The 15408-nt window shown below is 41.8% G+C and overlaps 1 protein-coding gene across 1 annotated transcript in view; it reads right to left on the reverse strand.

Annotated features, from left to right (window-relative positions):
- Positions 1-7855: 7855 nt before the first annotated feature.
- Positions 7856-15408, reverse strand: part of MTRR (5-methyltetrahydrofolate-homocysteine methyltransferase reductase) — an 831186-nt gene continuing 823633 nt past the window's right edge. Inside the window, exon 15 of the mRNA XM_069730413.1 lies at positions 7856-8105. Coding sequence (XP_069586514.1) covers positions 7961-8105 — 145 coding nt within the window. The 3' untranslated portion in view covers positions 7856-7960. The remainder of the gene's footprint in view (positions 8106-15408) is intronic.

A 15408-nucleotide genomic window follows, 5' to 3' on the forward strand; every position in this document is an offset into this window, starting at 1 on the left:
TAGAATGTAAGTCTGAAAGGACAGGGTCCTCTTCCCTCTTAATCAGTCTGTCATTCTAAATTTGTTTACTGTAAACGATATCTATAGCTCTGAATGCAACCCCTTTCTCATGCATAGCACCATGGAATTAATGGTGCTATATAAATAATAATAATAATAATGTAATTTCTCTAATCTCAAGTTTTTGTATGTTTCTGTCTGTCTGGACTTACATCTATTTGTAAAAAACAAATTTTAAAACTTGAATAAAAATTTACAGTCTAAAAAAATAATTACACCAAGCAACCTAGTAAGTGATACATCACTGAAATCAGTGTCTCTCTCTCTACACTATGCTGCATTCAGATTAGGGAGCAAACGCCTGGTGACAGATTCCCTTTAACCAAAATGCATGTGGAATTTGGAGTCCGTGTCTACACTCTGAACTCTTATTCACCACAAATAATTTCTGAACCATTTGTACGGCGAATAAGCCTCCTTACCTTGACAAGCCAGAGATGGTATGTCACTCTCCATAAGGAGAAACGATACCCCTTAGACCCCAGTCCAGAGCCTCTCACCTAGCCAAATCAGTTCTCATGCTTCGCACTGACGAGGGCCAACAGCCCGAAACACCGTGTCTGCGACGAATTGAGATATTGATTTGGCTTTTATCCTTAGTCATATTGCACGACTCGTTAAAGGGTTGATTGTGACTTGTAGGATCGCTACTTCCAACAGGTGGCGCTATAGAGTTTAAGTCCTCTTTTTCTCAGAAGAGGCAATTTGCATGAACCATTTTTGACAATTGGTTAGGTACATTATTCAGCTGAAAAATACCACTGCTGTTAGGGCATTAGCTGTAGGGAAAGTAACTTGGTCAGCAACAATAGGTAGGTGTTATGTGTCTCATGGTAAGAGACACTCGCAACTGGCATTTCACATTATTTAGAACATTTGATTTAGTAGATCACGTTCTTCCACAGATGGTCCCATTATAATGCTTTTGTGCTTAGTGCATCTATTTTTAAAGGTGAACAGGGATCCGAATAGGCACTTTCACCAATCTTTGGCCATGTGTGTCGCATGATCTGTTCGGACACATTTGTATGCTAGAAAGCATTACACTTTTCAGCAATTTGTGCTGTACTAGCAGTGCACATTGCCCTGTGGTATTAAACCAGACATGCTAGCCTTCACCAAATACAAATACAGCAAGCATAAATGCTGTCAAGGAGCAAAAGCAAATAAATTACAACTACATTAGAGGGTGAGGGGGGGGGGGACATCAGGTTTGTCCTGTAGGTGATAACTATGGCTTTTCACTTAAGGTACCGTCACACTTAACGATATCTTTAACGATATCGTTGCTTTTTGTGATGTTGCAACGATATCGTTAAGGAAATCGTTATGTGTGACAGCGACCAACGATCAGGCCCCTGCTGGGAGATCGTTGGTCGCTGAGGAAAGTCCAGAACTTTATTTCGTCGCTGGACTTCCCGCTGACATCGCTGGATCGGCGTGTGTGACGCCGATCCAGCGATGTCTTCACTGGTAACCAGGGTAAATATCAGGTTACTAAGCGCAGGGCTGCGCTTAGTAACCCGCTGTTTACCCTGGTTACCATTGTAAAAGTAAAAAAACAAACACTACCTACTTACATTCCCGGTGTCTGTCCCCGGCGCTGTGCTTCCCTGCACTGGCTGTGAGCGCCAGCCGGCCGGAAAGCACAGCGGTGACGTCACCGCTCTGCTTTCCGGCCGCTGTGCTTACACAGTGCAGAGGAAAGCAGAGCGCCGGAGGACAGACAGCTGAAGGTAAGTAGGTAGTGTTTGTTTTTTTTACGTTTACACTGGTAACCAGGGTAAACATCGGGTTACTAAGCGCGGCCCTGCGCTTAGTAACCCAATGTTTACCCTGGTTACCAGGGGACCTCGGGATCGTTGGTCGCTGGAGAGCTGTCTGTGTGACAGCTCTCCAGCGACCAAACAGCGATGCTGCAGCGATCGACATCGTTGTCGGTATCGCTGCAGCGTCGCTTAGTGTGACGGTACCCTAAGGTAATAATCTTTTCAGATTATGCCTACTGGTCACTTGATATGTATGGTGCAATATAATCTTGATTGATGTGTTTGTAAGTTGTATTTCCCTACAAGGGATACCTTACCTTATTCTGATTATTACATAGAGACACTCATTAACCATATCTTTATCTTATATATTGTCTTGTTTCATCTATTTAGGTGTAGTTTTTTTTCTTTGGCCTTAATTATTATTTGGGTTGTTATTATCTTTATACTATTATATTTATTTATTGTATATAGTAACATACATACCACACCCTTTTAACCCCCCAAGGGTGGTTTGCACGTTAATGACCAGGCCAATTTTTACAATTCTGACCACTGCCCCTTTATGAGGTTATAACTCTGGAACGCTTCAACGGATCCCGGTGATTCAGACACGGTTTTCTCATGTGGTAAAATTTCTTTTATATTACTCGTCTTTATTTGTGAAAAAATTTAAATTTGGTGAAAATTTCGCAATTTTCCAACTTTGAATTTTCATGCCCTTAAATCACAGAGATATGTTACACAAAATACTTAGTAAGTAACATTTCCCACATGTCTACTTTACATCAGCACAATTTTGGAACCAACATTTTTTTTGTTAGGAAGTTCTAAGGGTTAAAAGTTGACCAGTGATTTCTCATTTTTACAACACCATTTTTTTAAGGGACCACATCACATTTGAAGTCACTTTGAGGGGTCTATATGATAGAAAATACCCAAAAGTGACACCATTCTAAAAACTGCACCCCTCAAGGTGCTGAAAACCACATTTAAGACGTTTATTAATCCTTCAGGTGCTTCACAGGGATTTTTGGAATCTTTTTAAAAAATTTAACTTTTTTCCCAAAAAATTACTTCAGATCCAATTTGTTTTATTTTACCAAGGGTAACAGGAGAAACTGGACCCCAAAAGTTGTTGTCCAATTTGATTGTCCTGAGTACGCCGATATGCCATATGTGGGGGTAAACCACTGTTTGGGCGCATGGCAGAGCTCGGATGGGAAGGAGCGCCATTTGACTTTTCAATGCAAATTTGGCTGTAATTGAGATAGGACGCCATGTCGCGTTTGGAGTGCCCCTGATGTGCCTAAATAGTGGAAACCCCCCCACAAGTGACCCTATTTTTGAAATTAGACCCCCTATGGAACTTATCTAGATGTGTGGTGAGCATTTTGAACCCCCAAATGCTTCACAGAAGTTTATAATGTAGAGCCGTAAAAATAAAAAATAATTTTATTCACAAAAATGATATTTTCGCCCCCAATTTTTTATTTGCCCAAGGGTAACAGGAGAAAGTGGACCCCAAATGTTGTTGTGCAATTTGTCCTGAGTACGCCGATACCCCATATGTGGGGGTAAATCACTGTTTGGGAGCATGGCAGAGCTCGGAAGGGAAGGAGCACCGTTTGACTTTTTCAACGCAGTATTGTTTGGAAAGGAGATCAGACGTCATGTCGCGTTTGGAGAGCCCCTGATGTGCCTTAACAGTAGAAAACCCCTACAGGTGACCCCATTTTGGAAACTAGACCACCTAAGAAACTTATCTAGATGTGTGGTGTGCACTTTGAACCCTCACTTGTTTCACTACAGTTTATAATGTAGAGCCTTAAAAATTAAAATCATTTTTTTTCCATAAAAATGATCTTTTAGCCCACAATTTTTAATTTTCCCAATGGTATCCAGAGAAATTGGACCCCAAAAGTTGTGCAATTTTGTCCCGAGTACGCTGATACCCCATATGTGGGGGGGACCACCGTTTGGGTGCATGGGAAAGCTCGGAAGGGAAGGAGCGCCGTTTTGGAATGCAGACTTTTATGCAATGGTCTAGGGGCATCACATTGCGTTTTCAGAGCCCCTGATGTACCTAAACAGTAGAAACCCCACAAGTGACCCCATATTGGAAACTAGACCCCCCCATGGAACTTATCTAGAAGTTTTGTGAGAAATTTGAACCCCCAAGTTTTTCACTAAACCTTATAACGCAGAGCCGTGAAAATAATAAATCATTTTTTTCACACAAAAATGATTTTTTTAGCCTTCAAATTTTTATTTTCACAAGGTTAACAGGAGAAATTGAACCACAAAAGTTGTCCAATTTATCCTGAGTACACGGATACCCCATATGTAGGGGTAAACCACTGTTTGGGCGCACAGCAAAGCTCGGAAGGGAAGGAGCACCATTTTACTTTTTCAATACAGAATTGGCTGGAATTGAGATTGGACGCCTTGTAGCGTTTGGCGAGCCCCTGATGTGCCTAAACAGTGGAAACCCCCCCAATTCTAACTCCAACCCTAACCTCAACACACCCCTAACCCTAATCCCAACCCTAACCACACCTCTAACCCCAGCAAACCCCTAACCACACCCTTAATGCTAATCCCAACCCTAACCACACCCCTAACCCCAACACACCTTTAACCCTAACCACACCCCTAACCCTGACACACCCCTAACCCTAATCCCAACCCTAACCCCAACCGTAAATGTAATCCAAACCCTAACCCCAATTTTAGCTCCAGCCATAACCCTAACTTTAGCCTCAACCCAAACCCTAACTTTAGCCCCAACTATAATAGGAAAATGGAAATAAATACATTATTTTATTATTTTTCTCTAACTAAGGGTGTCATAAAGGGGGGTTTGATTTACTATTTACATTTAGTTTTATATTTGGCAGCTGTCACACACTAAATAACGCTTTTTATTGCAAAAAATAGTTTTTGCATCACCACGTTTTGAGAGCTATAATTTTTCCATATTTTGGTCCACAGAGTCATGTGAGGTCCTGTTTTTTGCGGGACAAGTTGACATTTTTATTGGTACCATTTTCGGGCACATGACATTTTTTGATCGCTTTTTATTCCAATTTTTGTGAGACAGAATGAACAAAAACCAGCAATTCATGAATTTCTTTTGGGGGGGGCGTTTATACCGATTTGCGTTTGGTAAAATTGATAGAGCAGTTTTATTCTTCGGGTCAGTACGATTACAGCGTTTTGGCGCTTTTATACAATAAAAACTATTTTATATAAAAAAAATAATTGTTTTTGCATCACTTTATTCCGAGGGCTATAACTTATTTTTTTCGCTAATGATGCTGTATGGCAGCTCGTTTTCTGCGGGACAAGATTACGTTTTCAGCGGAGCAACGTTTATTGATATCCGTCTTTTGATCTCGTGTTATTCCACTTTTTCGTCAGTGGTATGATGATAAAGAATTGTTTTTTGCCTTGCTTTTTATTTATTTTTTTACGGTGTTGACTGAAAAGGTTAACTAATAGGACAGTTTGATAGGTCGGGTCATTACGGACGCGGCAATGCTAAATATGTGTACTTTTATTGTTTTTTTTATTTATTTACATAAAGATATGTATTTATTGGAACAATTTTTTTTTCTTTTATTTAGGAATTTTGAAAAAAATATTTTTGCACATGTTAATTTTTTTTTTTTACTTTGCAGAGCAAAGATCTGACAGGCAGTGCAGGAGGCTTGCCGGCGCCTGCAGAACCCGGAGGGACCTTGCGGCCATCTTGGATCCGGGGGCCTGCAGGGAGGAGAACGGAGGAGACCCTCGGAACAATGAGATCACATCGCCTTGTTCTGAGTGTCTCAGGGAAGCACACAGGGAGCCCCCTCCCTGCATGATGCTTCCCGATGCCACCGGAACGCTGCAATCTTGTTTGATCGCAGTGTTCCGGGGGTTAAAGTGCCGGGAGCCGTCCATGACAGCTCCTGGCACATAGTGCCGGATGTCAGCTGTGATAATCAGCTGACACCAGGCCGCGATCGTGTTGGACGTACAATTCTGTCCATGAGAATTAAAGCCCGGGTCATTAGTAGAACGGAGGGCATGGGTAGGATGGTAGACTGAGACGGGGAGGAGATGTAGAGTGGTGCTGAGCCAAGGAGTGCTTTGTGGGTGAGGATAATAAGTTTATACAGGATTCTGTAGTGGATGGGTAACCAGCGTAATGACTGGCACAAGGTAGAGGCATCGGTGTAAGGATTGGTGAGGAATATGATCCTGGCTACGGTATTCAAGACAGATTGGAGAGGGGAGAGTTTGGTAAGTGGGAGACCGATTAGTAGAGAGTTACAATAGTCCAGACGAGAATGAATAAGAGAAACAGTAAGAGTTTTTGCAGAGTTGAAAGTAAGCAAGGGTCGAATTCTAGAAATGTTTTTGAGGTGCAGATAACAAGAACAAGCCAGTGAACCGATGTGGGGGGAGAATGACAGCTCAGAATCAAGTATGACCCTAAGACAGCAGGCATGTTGCTGGGGAGTACAGGTGGAACCACACACAGAAATGGCAATGTCAGGCATAGGTAGGTTAGTAGAGGGAGGAAACACAAGGAGTTCAGTTTGTGACAGGTTCAGTTTCAGAGAGAGGGAGGACATGATGTTAGAGACAGCAGTAAGACAATCACTGGTGTTTTCTAAAAAGGCAGGCGTGATGTCAGGAGAAGAAGTGTATAATTGGGTGTCATCAACATAAAGATGGTACTTGAAACCAAATCTACTGATTATTTTTTCAATAGGGGCAGTATTCAAAAAAAAGAGGAGGGGGCCTAGGACTGATCCTTGAGGAACCCCAACAGTAAGGTAAAGATGAGAGGAGGAGGAGCCAGCAAAAGATACCGTAAAGGAGCGGTCAGAGAGATTGGAGGAGAACCAGGAGAGAACGGTGTCCTTGAGGCCCATGGAGCAGAGCATTATGAGGAGGAGCTGATAGTTATCTGAGAGGTAGCGGATAAGACGGGAGTGGACCAGGCATTTGAGGAGTTTAGAGATGAAGGGAAGATTAGAGACAGGTCTAATTGTTAGCGGCACAGTTTTGGTCGAGGGATTTTTTTAAGTAATGGATGTATGATGGCATGCTTAAATGAGGAGATACCAGAAGAGAATGAGATACCAGAAGAGAGAGAGGTGGTGAGTAGTGACAGCAGGGGAAAGGGACTGGAGGCAATGTGATGGAATGGGGTCACTGGTGCAAGTACTTTCTTTGATGTAATTGGCCAGATAGTCAGCACGGAGATCTGTGGTTTGGGCCTGCACTCTTGGGCTGAGTAAAAAATGAAAAGCGCCAAAGAAACGTTTCGGGTTATTGAATAGTGAGGTGATGAAATAGGTTTTTTTGGAGAGGTGAAGGGAAGTGTTGTATGTTTTAAGCATAAACTTATAATGGATGAACTCTTCGGGTAGATTGGATTTTCTCCACAGACGTTCGGCGCACCTAGAGCACCGCTGTAGGAAACGTGTTTGCAGCATGTGCCAGGGTTGACGCCATCTGTGCTGAGTTGTTCTATGAATAGGAGGTGCAGTGTTTCATTGTAATTACTCAGTGCAGAATCAGGACATGTCAGGACATGAGAGGGAGGAAATAGGGGCCAATGATGACTGCAAGTTCTTCATAAGTTCATTTTTTCCTTTTTAAAATAGTACTTATCCTGTTATCAATAAAGCATTGTGTTATTTAATGGATCTCTTCGTTTGGCTGTATAATTTAGGTTTGTCTGAATAGGAGTTGATTATAATAATGGGAAAGAAATAGTAAAGTTTGTGTTTATTACAACCTAGTCTATTATGGCCTAGAATAGAAGTTCGTAAGGACAGGGTCCTCTCCCCTCTGTACCAGTCTGTCACTGTAAACCTGTTTACTGTAGACGATATCTATAACCCTGTATGTAACCCCTTTCTCATGTACAGCACCATGGAATTAATGGTGCTATATCAATAAATAATAATAATAATAATAATTGTACTTGTCTTACAAAATAATTCAAAACAATGACAACAGTGCCAGAGTTTAGAAAGTATGAAAGAGTTTATTACTACCACAGTGTGCAATGCTTCGGATTTACAAGATATGAAGCAGATTGTTATGAGGAAGCTGCATCTTAGTCGTCAACCCCAGAGATCCTGTAAATATCTTTTTTCATCTTTTAGTGAGGCAAGCATCTTCATCGCTTCAAGTTTGTCCACACTTCGCTCAGCACATAAAATGTCAACTAAAGCAGCATTAATATCCTTGCCAATGTTTTTTGCATTTCTGAAACCAAAGAAAAACATGTGTTATTCTGAAATCCAATCTCCCAGAAAATATTTGCGAAAATTCTTTACAAAACTAAAAACCTTTTTGTTCAAGAGCTTTTTGTACTACATAAGAAAATAAAGCTTCTCTTCACTCTACATTTTTACAATTACGGAATTACGGCTAACCCCTTCATGACCAGAGGTATTTTCGTTTTTGCGTATTCATTTTTTGCTCCTCTCCTTCCCAGAGCCATAACTTTTTTCAGTCAAAATGGCCATGTGAAGGCTTGTTTTTACCAGGACAAGTTGTACTTTTGAACAACACCATTGGTTTTAACATTTCGTGTAGTGGAAATTGGGAAAAAAAAAAATTCCAAGTGCGGTGAAATTGCAAAAAAAAAAAAAAAAAATGCAATTCCAGTTTTTGTTTTTTTTACCATGTTCACTAAATGCTAAAACTGACCTGCCATTATGATTCTCCGAGTCATTACTATTTTATAGACACCAAACATGTCTAGGTTCTTTTTTATTTAATAGATGAAAAAAATCTAAACTTTGGTAAATAAAAAAGGCGCCATTTTCCCAGACCTGTTAGCATCCCCATTTTTTGTGATCTGGGGTTGGGTGAGGGCTTATTTTTTGCGCACTGAGCTGATGTTTTTATTGCTGCCATTTTGGTGTAGATATGATCTTTTGATTGCCCATTATTGCATTTTATTGCAATGTAGCGGTAACCGAAAAAAAAACGTAATTCTGGCGTTTTGATTTTTTTTCTCATTAAGCCATTTATCAATCCGGTTATTTATTTTTTATATTGATAGATCAGGCGATTCTGAATTTGGCGCTAGAAGCTGCCATATCCCAATCGGCTCTGCTACATACAAGCGATGATCAGATCGCCTGTGTAGCAGAAATGCTCACTTGCTATGAGCGCCGACCACCGGGCAGTGCTCATAGCACTCCGGCAATGACAACCATAGAGGTCTGCTTTAGACTTCTGGTTGTCATGCTGACCCATTGTTGACACACGATCACATGACGGGGTCACCGATGGCCGGGATTTCCGATGCGCTTCTGGTAAGCGCAAGTTAAATGCCGCTGTCAGAGAACGACAGCGGCATTTAACAGGATAACAGCCGTAGGTCACGATTCCACCTGCGGCTGTTAGAGGCACTTGTCAGCTGTTCAAAACAGCTGACAAGTGTCAGGAAAGATGTGGGCTCAGCGCCGGAGCTCACATCAAAGGGAGGAATTCCGACGTGGGCGTACTATTATGCCCAACATCGGAAAGGGGTTAAAATAGTGTTCTAGTTGATTCAAACTAAACTGCATTTAGTTCTCACAGCCATGACTGTATAATCAAATAGATGTGTGCTAGCTCTGCAACCAACTGCACATTGCATTTGATACATGCACTGTAGGCATTGTCCATTTCTCAGGGATGTGGGCTTTTTTTATTTTTGTAAATTCTACCCAATTTTCAGGACCCTCGCTCAAGCTTAAAGAGAATTTCTCATAGCTTTTCATAACTCTCAGTGATGGGCTGATGGGGACAAGGTAGTGCCATATCGGCACCCCTCATGCCCTCAATTACTTTTTAAATAATCCAACAGTGCACCTATGAAGTGCTCTACCTAATCATTGAAAAGACTGTTCATGCTGTACAGATCTTCCTTCTGTTTATTAATGATTTAAATAATTGCAAGGCACAAAAATGAAGATAAAGAGTGATGTAGCTCTGTAAATGACTTAAGACCCATGTAGACAGACCAATAATCCTGGAACAAATATTTATAAAATATGCTTGCTACTAATTATCGGCCTGTCCAATCAACTGATGAATGAACAAAACATTTGTTTGTCGGGTGTGATGATTAATTCAGATTACAAATAATAGTTAACAGAACATCATCATCAATTTAAATTAAGCACATGTGATGTGAGCGCTGGGAGGTTTAAAGCCTCATACTTTTTATTTCCACTGCTTGTCTTATAAATATAGTCCAAAAAGATGGAGTAGACCGTTAGGTATGGGGAAATGCTGAAATGCTTTGTTTGCCTCCCATACACCACAATTGCTCTCTATACCCCCATGTTTCTGTTCGTTGTTGTATTCTTCTACAAGCTAATACATGGCCTATACGTTATTTCCTCTAGTGAAACAATCCATTTGTGGCTTGGTATTTTCATACTTTTCTTGACACATTTTGCTATATAAATGTATCCTCTTTTCTCCATTTTGATACAGGTTCCATAAAAATGCGGTACATTCTGGTATCCTCCATTTTGATACAGGTTCCATAAAAATGCGGTACATTCTGGTATCCTTCATTTTGATACAGGTTTCCATAAAAATGCGGTACAGTTATGGACATAACTGTTTATCACTCATGGTAATTCTACTTCATGTCACCTGTCTTATCCATGTTTTTTTTTTCTTTCTGTGCTATGTTGTGCATAGATATGTGATTCTTCAGAATTTCTTTTAGTCTTTGCCTCATGAAGAGACCTGTGTAGTCTCGAAAGCTTGTAATTTGTTACCATCTTTTCGGTTAGCCATTAAAAGGTATCAACCACTGAGGACTCTCAATTCTAAATACTTTCCTCTTTTCTCAGCATTTGTCTTTATTGTTTTACTGCTGAAGATACAAATTCCATTCAGTAGCTCAGAGGCAAAAATATACCTACATAAGGCTACTTTCACACTTCCATCTTTTCAGATCCTCAACAATCCGTTGATTTTTGAGAATGCAGGACCCTGCAAAAAAATTTGCAGGATCCTGCATTTTCCCTAAGGCTACTTTCACACTAGCGTCGGAATCTCCCCGTCGCAATGCGTCGGGGAGAGATTCCAACGCTAGCGTTTGCTGCATTGCACATTGGGTGCAGCGGATGCATTTTTCCGGCGCATCCGCTGCCCCATTGTAAGGTGCGGGGAGGTGGGGGCGGAGTTCCGGCCGCGCATGCGCGGTCAGAAAAAGCGGTCCGTCAGGAGCAAAAAACATTACATGTAGCGTTTTTTGCTCCCGACGGTCCGCCAAAGCACGACGCATCTGTCGCTCGACGGATGCGACGTGTGGCAATCCGTCGCAAATGCGTCGTCAATACAAGTCTATGGGGAAAAAACGCATCCTGCAACACTTTTGCAGGATGCGTTTTTTCTGCAAAACCACGCATTGTGACGGATTGCAGAAAACGCTAGTGTGAAAGTAGCCTTAGACTTGTATTAGCGACGGATTGTGATGGATGGCCATCCGTTTCATCCGTCGTGCACTGGATCCGTCGTAAAATAGCGGTCCGTCGTGCAGAGAACGTTCATTGTAAGGTTTTTCGTGCACGTCTGAAAATCAGTCAGCGATGCATCCTGCGCTGCCCGTCGTTGGCTATAATGGAAGCCTATGGACGCAGGATCCGTCGCTGACGTCACACACAGGAATCCAGCAACGGATCCAGTTTTTCCCTTCTGAACAAGATTTTCCAGTCCGGGAATCAATATATTTTCTTTCTCTCTCTCTCTTTATTTGAATTCCGGAAATTTTTCCATTGACAAATCCGAACGACGCATCCGTCATTTCACAGGATCCGTCGCACACGTTTTTCACTATTTTCATAATGTCCGTCGATACGTCATTTCACTGCACGTCGATGGAAAACAAAAGACGGAAGTATGAAAGTGGCCTAAAATGTATAGGTACCTGACAATTAGAGGAAAGGGTTTGCCAGCATCATTACAATGACCCCTCCCTCAGGAGCCCCCAATATATTATTGGTCACTCCACCATTATTGGGGCTATCCCAAGAGTGTTCCATTGCCTTCATTTACCCACTTTTTTCTCATTTTCATTCACCATACTTTACATTTAACATTTTCAAAATGGAAAATAATTAAAAAAAATAGAAAAAACATAACAGATTCACATTTAAAATGAACTTAGAATAGAAAATTTAAAGAAAGAAAGGGGAGATTACAGACAAAGGAAATAAGAGAAAGATAGGTAGTACAATCCTGGAGTATAAGGAGTGCTATTAGACTAAAGCTGCCTATTTGTAAAATGTTAAGTATTTGCTTCAACAGACCCAACCATTTTCTCTTTTTGCAATGTAGCTTTTAAACAAGTTGGTTTCTGTATCAATACGTCTTATTTGCAGAATTGATTATTTGTATCATTGGTTATTTCCCATTACCAGTAGCGTAGCTATCGGGGGGACAGAGGGGGCCATCGGCCTGGGCCGCGCGCTCTGAGGGGGCCCACCCGAGCTACGCCACTGTAACTGTATCGGCGTGTGCATAGCGTGCCGATACAGTTACATTCTGCGGCAGAGCAGGGAGAATCGATCTCTCTGCTCTGCCGCCCGGCCGCTATGTGGCCCCTGAGCAGGCTGGGGGGCCCAGTGCCAGCAGTGGGCCCCCCGCCTGTCATCGCTGGTTCAGTTGTATTGGCATCTAGCCGATACAGCTGACGGAATTGATGAGTGAAGGAGCATTACGCTCCCTCTCCCATCATCCCCCTGTCAGCATCTGACTCAGACACTGACAGCAGGCGCAATGACGTCACTACCCGGCGCCCTCTGTTCAGAGATGTGCAGATGCTCAGAGCAGCGGAGAAGCCAGGAAGAAGAGAGGTGAGTATTTATTTATTTTTATGGGGGCTGCCTTATAAAGCTCACAGACACAAAAAGGGGACTTAAAAGATCCTCCAAAAAGTTGAAAAAAGTCACAGAGAAAAAAAGCAGAGATGATTACCTGCTCAGGCCTCCAAAACAAATGCACTGGCAGGGTTCACCGGACCCGATTAATGATGGCTAAAACACAGGCGCAGCAATACCGATGAAACAACCACTTTCAATCCAGTGAGTGGCTGTTTGGTATTTTAGTGCACAAAAAGATAAAAGATACTAGTCTGTATGTGGCATTATTCACACAGGCTATGCATAGCCTCTGGCTTACAGCCTACTACTAACGCACATGCAGGCGGGCTGCCCAGTGCTGCAAAATACATGCTGTGCGAACAGAGGCCACAGTTTACAGAGCCATCTTGGTCCAACTGCACCCTGCAAGATAAAGTGCAAAAAACATATCAATGTGTAAGGTATTGGTTTATATTGGGGCCACAATAAGCTGGCAACTCACTTCAAGGGTCCTTACATTTTGCCAGTCCTAATATCAAACAAAGCTCACAGATGCAAAAACAGGACTTAAAAGATCCTCCAAAAATTTGAAAAAAGTCACAGAGAAAAAAAGCAGAAATGATTACCTGCTCAGGCCTCCAAAGCAAATGCACTGGCAGGGTGCAGCGGACCCAATTAATGATGGCTAAAACACAGGTGCAACAATACCGATGAAACTATATAGAGGACTATCTGGTGCATTATACTATATGGAGGCTATCTAGGGGGCCATCATGCAATGTGGAGATTACAGTGAGGGGGTCATCTTACAGTGCTGGAGCAATAAAACAGTTTGGGGGCTACTAAGGGTTCAGTATACTGTGTGGGTGGTACTATATAATGAGGGGGCATTATACTGTGTATAACAGAGCTGTACAGGGGGAGACTCGGGACATTTTTAAATGTAAAGTGGGCACTTATTGTTGTAGGGGAACTCAGGTTACAATGACTATCAAAGGGGCACATAGAGGGCATTATTACTTTCTAGGGGGCAAAATACGGGCACTGTTTTCTAGGGCACTTGTACCCAGCATCACTATATTCTAGAAGGTTGCTTTATTTAGAGGGCACAGAGAATCACACAGTAGGTGCAGTAATAGGGACACATACGGCAGCAGTGGCTCAGTATTGGGGTATCAGCAGGATGAGGAGTTTGTGCAGGTTGGGGATAGATGGTGAAGGGGCTGGAATATGAGAAGTGAAATGTGTCTTTGTTGTATTCTCTGCAGCCAAGTCCTGGCTGGAAGAAGTTGTCATGTCGGTCTGGGCCAGATGGAAAAGACGGGAAAAATTAATGATTCCATGAGAAAGAACGTCAGCAGTAAGTCATTATCTATAACAGTGCTGTGATCTCTTATATGTTCTGTAGGACTGGTATCTACCACTGACCATATGGCAGTAATATTCATGTTGGTCTTTGTATAGAGATTATTTTCAGCAACAGCGCGGTCATCTGCTGACGTTCTCCTCCACTATGAGGCTATGTGCACACGTATAATAGTCCACTGCAGATTTTTCCGCAGCGGATTTGATTAATCTGCAGGGCAAAAACGCTGCGTTTTTGCTGGAGATTTATTGCGGATTTACAGCGGTTTTTCTGTGGATTTCACTGCGGTTTTACAACTGCGGTTTTCTATAAGAACAGCTGTAAAACCGCTGCGGAATCCGCAGAAAGAAGTGACATGCTGCAGAATGTAAACCGCTGCGTTTCCGCGTGTTTTTTTCTGCAGCATGTGCACAGCGTTTTTTGTTTCCCCATAGATTTACATTGGAATGTAAACTCATGGGAAACTGCTGCGGACCCGCAGGTGCGGGAACGCTGCGGATCCGCAGTGTTTTCCGCATCGTTTGCACATACCCTGAGGGTGCGTCAACGTGTTGTAATCAAGGTTACCTGGTTAGGGGCCCACTCAGAAGCTTCGCGCACCCCCCTCAAACCAAAACCCTAGCTATGCCTCTGCCCATTAACCCCTTTACCCCCAAGGGTGGTTTGCACGTTAATGACCGGGCCAATTTTTATCATTCTGACCACTGTCCCTTTATGAGGTTATAACTCTGGAACGCTTCAACGGATCCCAGTGATTCTGACATTGTTTTCTCGTGACATATTGTACTTCATGACAATGGTAAAAATTCTTTGATAGTACCTGCGTTTATTTGTGAAAAAAACTGAAATTTGGCGAAAATTATGAAAATTTCGCAATTTTCCAACTTTGAATTTTTATGCAATTAAATCACAGAGATATTTCACACAAAATACTTAATAAGTAACATTTCCACATGTCTACTTTACATCAGCACAATTTTGGAACCAAAATTTTTTTTTGTTAGGGAGTTATAAGGGTTAAAAATTGACCAGCAATTTCTCATTTCTACAATACCATTTTTTTTTTAGGGACCACATCTCATTTGAAGTCATTTTGAGGGGTCTATATGATAGAAAATACCCAAGTGTGACACCATTCTAAAAACTACACCCCTCAAGGTGCTCAAAACCACATTCAAGAAGTTTATTAACCCTTCTGGTGCTTCACAGGAATTTTTTGAATGTTTAAATAAAAATGAACATTTAACTTTTTTTCACAAAAAATTTAATTCAGCTCCAATTTGTTTTATTTTACCAAGGGTAACAGGAGAAAATGGACCCCAAA

The sequence above is a fragment of the Ranitomeya imitator genome, chromosome 6 (genome assembly GCF_032444005.1).
Source record: "Ranitomeya imitator isolate aRanImi1 chromosome 6, aRanImi1.pri, whole genome shotgun sequence".
NCBI lineage: Eukaryota > Metazoa > Chordata > Amphibia > Anura > Dendrobatidae > Ranitomeya > Ranitomeya imitator.